The following is a 13587-nucleotide window of genomic DNA, read 5'->3' as shown; positions in this document are numbered from 1 at the left end:
TAGGTCCAGAGAGTGATTCGGCAGCAGCCTGCAGCATTTGGGAGTGCACCTCACTGTAGTTAATTACTGCTAACAGCAGAGGCTCACTCCACAGGGAAGTGTGTGCTGTCAGTCCTCTGCTCCTTCCAAAATAACGGGGGAATAATGGCTGTTAAAATTTTAAAGTTGAAGTCTATGGGTGACGGATGTTCACAATTGACATCCGTTAGTGCCCGTTATTTTAACGTTCATTATGGTCCCTTATTTGAACTGCGCATGCTCAGAACATGGAAATAAAATAGCGGACATAAAATAACGGATGAAATAACGGGTGATAACGGATGGCACATCTGTTATTTTGACAGAATGCCCGTTAAAATAACAGATATTGGTCATCCGTTATCACCTGTTATGTTCAGTTACTTTGTATATTGTTTCTTGACCTCTTTCAGCAGAAAAGCGGCTGTCAAAATGCAGGAACATGACGATAGTGTGAAAGAAGCCTAATGCTGCTGGCACCTGCAAGTGATGGTGCATGTGTAGTTGCTATGACCGCATTGTTAGGCTAGGTTCAAACTATGGAGTTTCCAACTGGAATTTCACTTGCAGCAGAGTCCTATTGCCTGCAACTTAACACATTGTGAAGCTCTAGAGGGGACTCACCCCTGCTTTTGAGGCTCTGGCCATGCCTAGCCCATATTCAGCACTCCTCCCCCTGCTCCCCACTTTACTAGAGATCAGAGATGCCAGGACTGATCAGACATTAGACGTACGTGATATCATCCCCTGTTCCCCTGCATTTCTTGAAGGAACATGCAGCAAATTAACTGTACACCTGCTGCTGATCACTCCCTGCCCTCCGGGGTAGTAGTTGTCTTCTGTGGTGGGGCACACAGGTATAGCTGCCGCTGTAAATCTGTTTGACAGCTGTCACTGGTTGCAGAGGTAGACCTCTGCCGCAAAAAAAATCACCTGCCTGGGTACCATAAACTACATGCCCCAAGCGTCGGGCAATATGAATTCCACACCATTGTAGTGGTATTATTTGCTAACCATGCATATAAATACTGTATTTTGTGTGTCTTTAAAGGAGACATATTCCTTGTGGTTTGTGCCCCTGATTGTTTGACACCAGTAACATTCCTGGCATGCCACCCTGCCTATATTGGCTGAATGTGACAGCATTGATGGTGCAATATATTACCATTTAGGCAGGGCCGGCGTTAGGGCGGGGCAAACCAGGCAATTGCCTAGGGCCCCCATCGCCCAGGGGGCCCCCTGCCGGCTGCTCAGTAGCAGCTGTTTTATAGTGGCCGCAGCGCCCGCTGCTTGTTAAAGATCAGCAGCCATGCTGCGGCCACTTTAAAATAGTGACCAGTGGTGGGTCCTGCGGGCCCAGAAACTCCTTCTCCTGTTTTTTGTATTATTCATATTTCCTTACTTGGCCGCGCTCCGGCTCAGGTAATGCTTTGGGTCTTGTGCGCCCGTCGATTCAATGCTCCTGGGCTTGTTTATTAGTGCAGAGTGTATAGGGGAGATGGGGCACCATGACAGCTCAGCGCCTCCTGCCCTGCACCGACACGGAGTGTGATGTGAATAAGATGAGCTGTTTATGGTAAATATGTCATCTATCCTGTATATCAGTGTTTCCCAACCAGGGTGCCTCCAGCTGTTGCAAAACTACAACTCCCAGCATCGGCTGTCCATTGTAGTTTTGCAACTGAGTAACGTTTCCTGACTCACACCGGCTCCTCTGCACGGCGGACGTCACTTCTCGTTCCCTGCAGTGCCGGTGTAATGAAGAAAACTGTGTCTTGAAGCGTTCTGTGTCCTGAACAGCTGATAAGCACTTTCATCAGCTGTTCGGGACACAGAACGCTTCAAGACACAGTTTTCTTCATTACACCGGCTGCTTGTAGCAGTCCGGATGCGGCTCCAGGAAATGATGAGTGATGTCTGCCGTGCAGAGGAGCCAGTGTGAGACAGGACTCGTCATATCCCCACAGCCCACAAGACCGCATTACCTGAGCCTGAGTGCGGCCAGGTAAGGAAATATGAATACAGTAATACAAAAAGCAGGGGGAGAGGGGGGACCAAATGTGGGGGAACTATACTGCCGACCTTCTGTGGGGGGGGGGGAACTATACTGCCAACCAACTGTGGGGGAATATACTGCCAACCTAATGTGGGGGGACTTATAATGCACCTAATGTGGGGAACTATACTGCCAACCTAATGTGGGGGAATATACTGCCAATCTAAAGTGGGGGACTTATAATGCACCTAATGTGGGGAACTATACTGCAAACCAACTGTGGAGAAATATACTGCCAACCTAATGTGGGGGGAACTATACTGCCAACCTAATGTGGGGGGAACTATACTGCCAACCTAATGTGGGGGGAACTATACTGCCAACCTAATGTGGGGGGAACTATACTGCCAACCTAATGTGGGGGAATATACTGCCAACCTTATATGGGGGACTTATAACGCACCTAATGGGGAGAACTATACTGCCAACCTAATGTGGGGAGACTTATAATGCACCTAATGGGGGGAACTCTACTGCCAACCTAATGTGGGGGGACTTATACTGCACCTAATGTGGGGGACTATACTGCCAACCAAATGTGGGGAACTATACTGCACCTAATGTGGGGGAACTGTACTGCCAACCTAATGTGTGGGAACTATACTGCCAACCTTATGTGGGGGGACTATACTGCCTACCTAATGTGGGGGAATATACTGCCAACCTAATGTGGGGAAACCATACTGCCTACCTAATGTGGGGGTAACTATATTGCCAACCTAATCTTGGGGAACTACAACCTAATGTGTGGGAACTATACTGCCAACCTAATGTGGGGAAACATACTGCTACCCTAATGTGGGGGGAACTATACTGCACCTAATGTGGGGGAACTATACTGCCAACCTAATGTGGGGGAATATACTGTCAACCTAATGTGGGGGAACTATACTGCACCTAATGTGGAGGAATATACTGTCAACCTAATGTGGGGGAACATACTGCTACCCTAATGTAGGGGGAAATATACTGCCAGCCTAATGTGGAGGGAATTATACTGCCAACCTAATGTGGGGGAATATACTGTCAACCTAATGTGGGGGAACTATACTGCACCTAATGTGGGGGAATATACTGTCAACCTAATGTGGGGGAACATACTGCTACCCTAATGTAGGGGGAAATATACTGCCAACCTAATGTGGAGGGAACTATACTGCCAACCTAATGTGGGGAAACCATACTGCCTACCTAATGTAGGGGGAACTATATCGCCAACCTAATGTGGGGGAACTATACTGCCAACCTAATGTGGGGGAACTATACTGCCAACCTAATGTGGGGGAACTATACTGCCAACCTAATGTGGGGGAACTATACTGCCAACCTAATGTGGGGGAACTATACTGCCAACCTAATGTGGGGGAACATACTGCTACTCTAATGTGGGGGGAACTATACTGCCAACCTAATGTGGGGGAACTATACTGCCAACCTAATGTGGGGGAACTATACTGCACCTAATGTGGGGGAATATACTGTCAACCTAACGTGGGGGGACTATACAGACAACCTAATGTGGGGGAACTATACAAAAATATAAAACTGTACTATTCTCATCCCTATAACTCTTTTATTTTTCTGTATATAGGGATGTATGAGGGTCATTTTTTGCGCTGTGATTTGTGGTTTTTATCGGTACTATTTTTGTTTTGATGGGACTTTTCAATTGCTTTTTAGATATGTTTTATGGTATTTGAAGTGACCAAAAATGTGCAAATCTGGTTAGTGCACTATTAGGACTTTTGGGGCCTTTCTTTTGATTTTGCCTAGGGCCACGCTAAGCCTAAAACCGGCCCTGCATTTAGGGCACCACTTTTAATTATGCTCAGGGCCACACATTGTCTAAAACCGGCCCTGACCTCAATGGAGGAATGAAGGATTTGCAACGCTAAGCGATGTCATGTTATTTAATCATGTCAGGTTTGCTATCTTGGCATCTACGTATCCTCTGCTTATCAGTAATGATTATGTAGACCATAGGATGCGTAAGCTGGCCATAAACATAAGATTGCTCATTTGGCCAAGAGCTATTTTTCCCAATCTCCCCATACACGTGTACACTCAGCTGAGCATAGATACATTCTGAACAGGGAACTGGGTGAGAGCCATCACACAGAGAACAAAATCCAACACACCCAATGCTTCTCTCCATCAACATCATCTGTCGGAGGAGAGTCAAGAGGCCCCCCATACTCTTTAGATGATTGTCTGTCCTGTGAAATGGTAACACCTGTCCACTGTAAGCCAACTTGAAGCTTTTATGTTACTTTTGTATGTTGCTGTTAAAAAAAAAAAAAAAAAAAAAAAAATGTCATCATACATTTTATATCCTAGTCAGTGCTATTGTCTTGTGGTTATGGGGTCCTGGTGTTAGAATGGACCATTAACATGATTTGCATGGAATGTTTAGGATATTTCCATTATTGTATGCATTTCCCCTCATATCCCACAAACCTATAGTTGATAGTTCAGTGATTATTCCATTGACGGTCTATAAAGGAGTTATTTATCTCTTATAAAGTGATGGCATATTGCTAGTATATGACATTACATTATGAATGGTGTAAGTCCTACCACTAGTATGAAGAATAGAGAGGCCCCTTCACTGTTTTTCCTTGCACAGGAAAGCTGTGCTGTATTTCAGGTGAACAGGTACACTGTGAATGGGCTGCAGAATTAAAGGGGTACTGCCGTGGAAAACTTTTTATTTTTTTATTAATTGGTGCCAGAAAGTTAAACAGATTTGTGAATCACTTCTATTAAAAAATCTTAATCCTTCAAGTACTTTTTAGGAGCTGTATATTAAAGAGAAATCCCAAAAAGAAATGCATTTCCTCTGATATCATGACCACAGTGCTCTCTGCTGACCTCTGCTGTCCATTTTAGGAACTGTCCAGAGCAGGAGAAAATCCCCATAGCAAACATATGCAGCTCTGGACAGTTCCTAAAATGGACAGCAGAGGTCATGACATCAGAGAAATCCAAAAAGAAAAGCATTTCCTCTGTAGTATACAGCCAAAAAAAAATGTATTGGAAGGATTAAGATTTTTTTAATAGAAGTAATTTACAAATCTGTTTAACTTTCTGGCACCAGTTGATTTAAAAAAAAAAAAAAAAAAAAGTTTTCCACAGGAGTTTCTAGGCTAGGTTTCAACACAGGTTTTTCCTGGAGTTTTTGGAGTACTACCACTGCAGTTTTTGAGCCAAAGCTGTAAGTGTTTTATGAAAGGAATGGGATATATAAAGGGAGGGCTTATACTTATCCTTCCTCCTGGATCCACTTCTGACTTTAGCTTAAAAACTGCAGTGGCCATTAAAAAAAATAAAAAATAAAAAAACGCCAGTAAAAAACCTGGAAACCTAGCCTGACACTAGCACTGCTGCCCCTGAATTGAATGGGGCTCTGACTTCTGGAACACCACAAATACTATGTGATAGGATATCCATGCAATACACTATTCATTTTTTAGATGGGAATATGCCTTTAATAAAGAAATGGTATGTTGTGTATTATTAGAGCATCTGTTATCATAGTGCATGGTAAGAGATGGTGCAGAGGAAGACTAGGATATTACCAATATGTACAGTGTAGTGCGACATGTATGTAACCAACCAATCTTTGGCCCTCATTTACTATTGCAAACCAGACATGTTATGTCGGGTTGTGCGCCAGATTCTGTCACATTGCACCGGAAATTCTGTCTGCGCCAGATTTTGTGCCAGAATTTGCGCCAGAATTGAAAAAACCCAGACTAACTCTCCATTTTGCTTAGAAAACCCCGAAAAAGGGGCGTGGTCACCGTGAAAGGGGCGTGGTCTCCGAAAAGGGGCGCGTGTTCCCGACCTTTCCACAAAAAACCAACATATTTACTAAGGTTTCCACACAAAATGTGGTGGATTTCAGCTGAGGAAAACCAGACAGATCAGAGTATGTATAAAAAAAGCAAAGTATAGGGAAAGTGGAAAATGTAGGGAAACCTTAGTAAATACCGTGGAAAATAAATTGTAGGGAATTAAAACCCACAAAGAAAACTACACAACACTCTTTATGTTGTATATCTGTCTGGTACACATGTTCTGTAATAAAGTGAAACACTGGTGGAATGGAATAGAGAATAATCACACAAATAGAAGATGGACAGCTCTCACCTCTTCTCATCCACATATCTGTGCCCGGACCGGCCGGCAGTGATCGCAGGCCCAGTAGGTAATCTGCAATATGAGATGTCCAAGGTGCAGTAAAAAGAGGGACTTGTTTATTAAATCATGCGAAAGGACACATCAATGATGGAAGAAACGCTAGCACGTTTTGGACCATATACGTTTCTTAGTCATGGCATGACTAAGGACCTTATACTGTCTGAAACGCATCAGCGTTCCATGATTGATGTATCCTTTTGCATGATTTAGTAAAGAACGCAATAGAGATGCTGCTGAATATAATGTAGAAAACTTGAAAAATCCTAAGGATCTACAGTAATATGTGATGATGCACAACATGATTGATTATATATCTATGACAATCAATTGACACAAATGTGTTTGTTCCACTGGTCTGAGAATGCACTCAACATGCTTAAAGGGTCACTCTCATTAAAACTAATTTTTGCTATTGCACTCCTTATGGTAAATGAAAAAAATTTCTAATATACTTTGTTTTAAAAAAATGAATTTTTCTATGTTTTATTTGTGCTTAAAAAAAGCTCAAGAGCACATTTTCCCCAACTCATACACAGACTTTGGACCAAAGTCCAAACACAGGAAGTGCCGCCTGGAGTGCTGGGGGGGGGGGGGGGGGTGTCCAACCAACAGCATATGGCAGTTATGTGTGAGAGGAGCTATGATTGGATGAGGCTGGACACCCCCCCCCCCACCCCCTCCTGAACGCCAGGCTGCACTTCCTGTGTTTGGACTTTGGTCCAAAGTCTGTGTATGAGTTGGGGGAAAATGTGCTCTTGAGCTTTTTTAAGCCCAAATAAAACACAGAAAACTTTTTTTTTTTTTTTAACCCCTTAAGGACCGGGGGTTTTTCCGTTTTTGCATTTTCGTTTTTTGCTCCTTGCCTTTAAAAAATCATAACTCTTTCAATTTTGCACCTAAAAATCCATATGATGGCTTATTTTTTGCACCACCAATTCTACTTTGTAATGACGTCAGTCATTGTGCCCAAAAATCTACGGTGAAACGGGAAAAAAAATCATTGTGAGACAAAATTGAAAAAAAAAACGCCATTTTGTAACTTTTGGGGGCTTCCGTTTCTACGTAGTACATTTTTCGGTAAAAATGACACCTCATATGTATTCTGTAGGTCCATACGATTAAAATGATACCCTACTTATACAGGTTTGAATTTGTCACACTTCTGGAAAAAATCATAACTTCATGCAGAAAAATGTATACGTTTAAAATTGTCATCTTCTGACCCCTATAACTTTTTTATTTTTCCGTGTATGGGGCGGTATGAGGGCTCATTTTTTGCGCCGTGATCTGAAGTTTTTAACGGTATCATTTTTGCATTGATAGGACTTATTGATCGCTTTTTATTCATTTTTTCATGATATAGAAAGTGACCAAAAATGCACTATTTTGGACTTTGGAATTTTTTTGCGCGCACGCCATTGACCGTGCGGTTTAATTAACGATATATTTTTATAATTCGGACATTTCCGCACGCGGCGATACCATTTATGTTTATTTTTATTTTTATTTACACTGTGTTTTTTCTTTTATGGGAAAAGGGGGGTGATTCAAACTTTTAATAGGGAAGGGGTTAAATGATGTTTATTCACTTTTTTTTTGCACTTTTTTTTTGCAGTGTTATAGGTCCCATAGGGACCTATAACACTGCACACACTGATCTTTTACATTGATCACTGGTTTCTCATAAGAAACCAGTGATCGATGATTCTGCCGCATGACTGCTCATGCCTGGATCTCAGGCACTGAGCAGTCATTCGGCGATCGGACAGCGAGGAGGCAGGTAGGGGCCCTCCCGCTGTCCTGTCAGCTGTTCGGGATGCCGCGATTTCACCGCGGCTATCCCGAACAGCCCACTGAGCTAGCCGGCATGCTTTCGGTTTCACTTTAGACGCGGCGTTCAACTTTGAACGCCGCGTCTAAAGGGTTAATAGCGCGCGGCACAGCGATCAATGCCGCGCGCTATTAGCCACGGGTCCCGGCCGTTGTTAGAGGCCGGGCCCGAACCGCTATGACGCGGGGCCACGCCGTGGCCCCGCGTTATAGATCGGGAGTGGACACATGACGTTCCAGTACGTCATGTGTCCTTAAGGGGTTAAACAAAGTATATTAGAAATATTTTTCATTTACCATAAGGAGTGCAATAGCAAAAATTAGTTTTAATGAGAGTGACCCTTTAAAGGGGTTATCCAGGAAAAAAATGTTTTTTATATATATATCAACTGACTCCAGAAAGTTAAACAGATTTAGTAAATTACTTCTATTAAAAAATCTTAATCCTTTCAGTACTTATGAGCTGCTGAAGTCTAGTTGTTCTTTTCTAAGTGCTCTTTGATGACACCTGTCTCCGGAACTGTCCAGAGTAGAAGCAAATCCCCATAGCAAACCTCTTCTGCTCTGTGCAGTTCCCGAGACAAGCAGAGGTGTCAGCAGAGAGCACTGTGGCCAGACAGAAAAGAACAACTCAACTTCAGCAGCTGATAATTATTGGAAGGATTAAGATTTTTTTTTAACAGAAGTAATTTACAAATCCGTTTAACTTTCTGGAGCCAGTTGATATATAAAAAATAAAAATATTTTTTTTTTCCTGGAATACTCCTTAAAAAAGCATTCAAGCTCTATGTATTTTCCATATGGGAAAATAATTCGGACTGTTGCATTGTAGTCATATATGGTTTAGCTGTGACACCAAAATATTCAGTTGCCCTTGGTGAAGGCTCAGTGTCTATGGGGACTCCACAGTATATTACGTGATGATTTAGGGGTAAAACATAAGCTCCCTTACATAATCTTACATAATAGAAAATATATATATCAGATATTGCAGATGTATGAAATCACATGTATGTAAGTAGTTTCATAAATCCACATCGTATATGAGACTCAACACACAGTGCTAAAATCCTACACAACATTTGCCCTAGCCCTATTGGGAAGCATCACTTTCTTTTATCTGGATTCTGTGCATTCTAGAAGGGTACATAAAGAATACTACTTTACACATACACATGAATATTGTATATTTAAGACATCTAGATGGGTGTTTCCCAACCAGGGTGTCTCCAGCTGTTGCAAAACTGCAACTCCCTGCATGCTGGGACAGCCTTTGGCTTTCCAGGCATGCTGGGAGTTGTAGTTTTGCAACAGCTGGAGGCACCCTGGTTAGGAAATATTACTCTAGAGCAGTGGTCTCCGATCTGCGGACCTCCAGATGTTGCAAAACTACTACTCCCAGCATGCCCGGACAGCCAACGGCTGTCCGGGCATGCTGGGAGTTGTAGTTTTGCAACATCTGGAGGTCCACAGGTTGGAGACCACTGCTCTAGATTGTCACAAAATCTTCCGAGTTAAATAGAGAAACAAAAATTTGTAACTTCTGCTGTGCTATTCTTTACAGCAGGGTAGGACTGATAGGCATTTTGCACTAGGTCCAGAATACATAAGTACTAGGACGACAGTATCTCCATGTCAATTGATACAACTCATTGTGACATGAAGCGTTGTTTGTGGTTTTGTATAATGCAGAAATGATGAACACATGTCCGTATGACATCTTCATGAGGTCTTATTCAGTCTACTATTACTACTGAAGTGATGAGACAAGGCATTCAGAAGACTATAAAACTAAGAAATGGTCATTGAATGATGCATGACCCCACTCTACAAGATAAAGGCAACTTCCACAATGGACTATGACAGATGCCTGTGTAACCCCTCACTTCTGCCCCATCATTTGCTACTACAAGGTACTAGGCTGGACCAGCTTAAAGGGGTACTCCGGTGGAAAACTTTTTTTTTTTTTTTTTTTTTTAAATCAACTGGTGCCAGAACGTTAAACAGATTTGTAAATTACTACTTAAAAAAAAAAAAAAAAAAAAATCTTAATCCTTCCATTACTTATTAGCTGCTGAATACTACAGAGGAAATCCTTTTCTTTTTGGAACACAGAGCTTTCTGCTGGCATCATGACCGCAGTACTTTCTGCTGACATCTCTGTCCATTTTAGGAGCTGTCCAGAGCAGCATATGTTTTCTATGGGGATTTTCTCCTACTCTGGACAGTTCTTAAAATGGACAGAGGTGTCAACAGAGAGCACTGTGCTTGTGATGTCAGCAGAGAGCTCTGTGTTTCAAAAAAGAAAATAATTTCTTCTGTAGTATTCAGCAGCTAATAAGTACTGGAAGGATTAATATTTTTTTAATAGAAGTAATTTACAAATCTGTTTAACTTTCTGGCACCAGTTTATTTAAAATAAAAAAAAAAGTTTTCCACCGGAGTACCCCTTTAGGCTATGGTTGGGTGGACATCACTGTTCTGATGGCTTCACCTAAACCCTACAGTCAATGCTTTATTGTCCCATATTTTTACAATTTAATGTTCCTATCTTTCATTGGGATTATGCCAACGATTGTCGCCTACAGTATCTAGTGTAAGTGATCGGTTGTATCTGGTGTAAGTGATCGGTTGTATCTAGTGTAAGTGATCGGTTTTATCTAGTGTAAGGGATCTGTTGTATCTAGTGTAAGGGATCGGTTGTATCTAGTGTAAGTGATCGGTTTTATCTAGTGTAAGGGATCTGTTGTATCTAGTGTAAGTGATCGGTTGTATCTAGTGTAAGTGATCGGTTGTATCTAGTGTAAGTGATCGGTTGTATCTAGTGTAAGGGATCGGTTGTATCTAGTGTAAGGGATCGGTTGTATCTAGTGTAAGGGATCGGTTGTATCTAGTGTAAGGGATCGGTTGTATCTAGTGTAAGGGATCGGTTGTATCTAGTGTAAGGGATCGGTTGTATCTAGTGTGAGGGGTCTGTTATATCTAGTGTGAGGGGTCTGTTGTATCTAGTGTAAGGGATCGGTTGTATCTAGTGTAAGGGATCGGTTGTATCTAGTGTAAGGGATCGGTTGTATCTAGTGTAAGGGATCGGTTGTATCTAGTGTGAGGGGTCTGTTGTATCTAGTGTGAGGGATCGGTTGTATCTAGTGTGAGGGGTCTGTTGTATCTAGTGTAAGGGATCGGTTGTATCTAGTGTGAGGGGTCTGTTGTATCTAGTGTAAGGGATCGGTTGTATCTAGTGTGAGGGGTCTGTTGTATCTAGTGTAAGGGGTCGGTTGTATCTAGTGTGAGCGGTCTGTTGTATCTAGTGTAAGGGATCGGTTGTTTCTAGTGTAAGGGGTCTGTTGTATCTAGTGTGAGGGGTCGGTTGTATCTAGTGTAAGGGATCGGTTGTATCTAGTGTGAGGGGTCTGTTGTATCTAGTGTAAGTGATCGGTTGTATCTAGTGTAAGGGGTCTGTTGTATCTAGTGTGAGGGGTCTGTTGTATCTAGTGTGAGGGGTCTGTTGTATCTAGTGTAAGGGATCTGTTGTATCTAGTGTAAGTGATCTGTTGTATCTAGTGTAAGGGATCGGTTGCATCTAGTGTAAGGGATCGGTTGCATCTAGTGTAAGCGATCTGTTGTGCTGATTCTACACAGGTTGGTATTCAAATCAAAGAAACCACTGAGCACTGAGCAGTTTCCCTAAAACTCGCATCATGTCCAGAAATGATAGGAGTTGTAGTATTGCAACAGCTGGAGAGACACATGTCGGGGAACATTGCTGTATAGCAGTGGTCTTCAACCTGGGGACCTCCAGATGTTGCAAAACTACAACTCCCAGCATGCCCGGACAGCCAACGGCTGTCCGGGCATGCTGGGAGTTGTAGTTTTGCAACATCTGGAGGTCCCCAGGTTGGAGACCACTGCTGTATGGGATCAGAATCGAACAGTTGTAGCAATTGTTCCGTTATGAAGACGCCTACAAGTTAATGATAAAAGTTTGACTAATACACCACAATTTTACAGCTAAAGATGAAGGAAACAATAGCACAGGTTCACACTTCACACTAATGCCATATCGGTATCTTATTTCCCACTGATATTAAAAATGGGGACTATTAGATGGTTTTGCAGATATATACCGCATGTCTCCTCCTCTGCTATGTATGCTTATCAGCAGCAGCGTTTCATGTTTTAATACTCCATCCAGATGTAGCAGAGCTGGAGCTGTCAAGGCGGCATCGTTCAGTTTCACAATGTGGGATTATATAGGACCAAGTTATCTCTGTGCACAAAGGAAATGACAGACTCTGCTGCCTGTGTACCATACAACCAAAGACATATTTAAAGGACACCTTGTTCATCAACTACCTCCCAATTTCATACTAACATTGCAGAAATAGCTGTAATCAACCACATGGATTTATTTTCTTCCCAAAAAAAAAAAAAAAATAGGGAAGCAATATCCTAAAATAATAGTTTAGTCTGAAGTTTTTCTTTTCCCCACAAATTGTTGCCAAAAAGTTCTGCTCAGCTGACACTGTTATATAGATTACAGAAGCAATGAAATGTGGCCAGTCAGATTATACATGAAAATGATAACATGCATGTATATATGGGATGTGCAATGATGTCTTACCCTAGGTCCAGTCCCCCTGTGGTTCAAAGATTGTGTCACACGCTGCAGGACAAGAAGAGCTTGGAAAGTGACAATAATGGCAAAACTTCTCTGGAACATTGTGTTTCCTCTTGTGTGAAGGGTTATTAAGCAGACATAGAAGGGTTAATCTTCTGCTTTTCTGCACTTTGAAAGACTAAGCCAAAACTAATAATTAAAAAATAAATAAAAAATAAAAAAATTATATATATATATATATATATATATATATATATATATATATATATATCAAAAAGTAAAAAAAAATCTAAGAAAGCAAAGTGGACAAGCACAGATGTCTCTCCTGTGGCTGTTGCCTTGTCCTTTACTGGCAGCAGGTTTAAAGCATTAACACTTCCATTGGGATCCCATTATAAACCCGCCTGAAAGGGGAGGGCGAGAAGGGGGGGGGGGTGGTAAATTAGGTCTGACCCCTTCTTTTTAAGTTGCTTAGATGGTCCTACTTTGGGTGTGTTGCTGCCACCTACTGTTCAATAATTGATCAACAAAAGTTTTCATTTCTACACTGCGTTACCATACGTTAGATTGGATTTTCTTATCACTTGTGCTGACTGTTTCCTATATACTTATTCCACTATCCTAAAATAATTATAAAGCAAAAAAAAAAAAGAGATTTAATTCTATTCTAGAGATAATATGTATAAGTGCTAAGGTTCCCTCACACCTGGTAATATGGGAGATAATGGGGGCATAATCTTCACACCTACGGTTCCCAATTGTATTATTCCTTGACCAGACAGTTCTCGAGAAGTTTAAGTCCAAAGAGATTTCTAGTGCAGTGGTTCTTGACCTTGGTTCGATCAAACCCCCAGGGGTTCGG

The 13587-nt window shown here is 41.9% G+C and overlaps 1 protein-coding gene across 3 annotated transcripts in view; it reads right to left on the bottom strand.

Moving 5' to 3' along the window:
* The window catches only part of SMOC1 (SPARC related modular calcium binding 1), a 215875-nt gene extending 202900 nt beyond the window's left edge, over positions 1-12975 (bottom strand). The window contains exon 1 of one of the 3 annotated variants that reach the window (XM_056547181.1): positions 12729-12975. In XM_056547181.1, the coding sequence (XP_056403156.1) occupies positions 12729-12827 (99 nt within the window). In that variant the 5' untranslated portion in view covers positions 12828-12975. The remainder of the gene's footprint in view (positions 1-12728) is intronic. The other 2 variants (XM_056547180.1, XM_056547182.1) reach the window with 2 other exon arrangements.
* Between the last annotated feature and the right edge of the window lie 612 nt (positions 12976-13587).

This window comes from Hyla sarda, chromosome 11 (assembly GCF_029499605.1).
Source record: "Hyla sarda isolate aHylSar1 chromosome 11, aHylSar1.hap1, whole genome shotgun sequence".
Taxonomy (NCBI): domain Eukaryota; kingdom Metazoa; phylum Chordata; class Amphibia; order Anura; family Hylidae; genus Hyla; species Hyla sarda.
The sequence above is the reverse complement of the archived record's forward strand: the minus strand, read 5'-3'. Positions and strand labels throughout refer to the sequence as shown.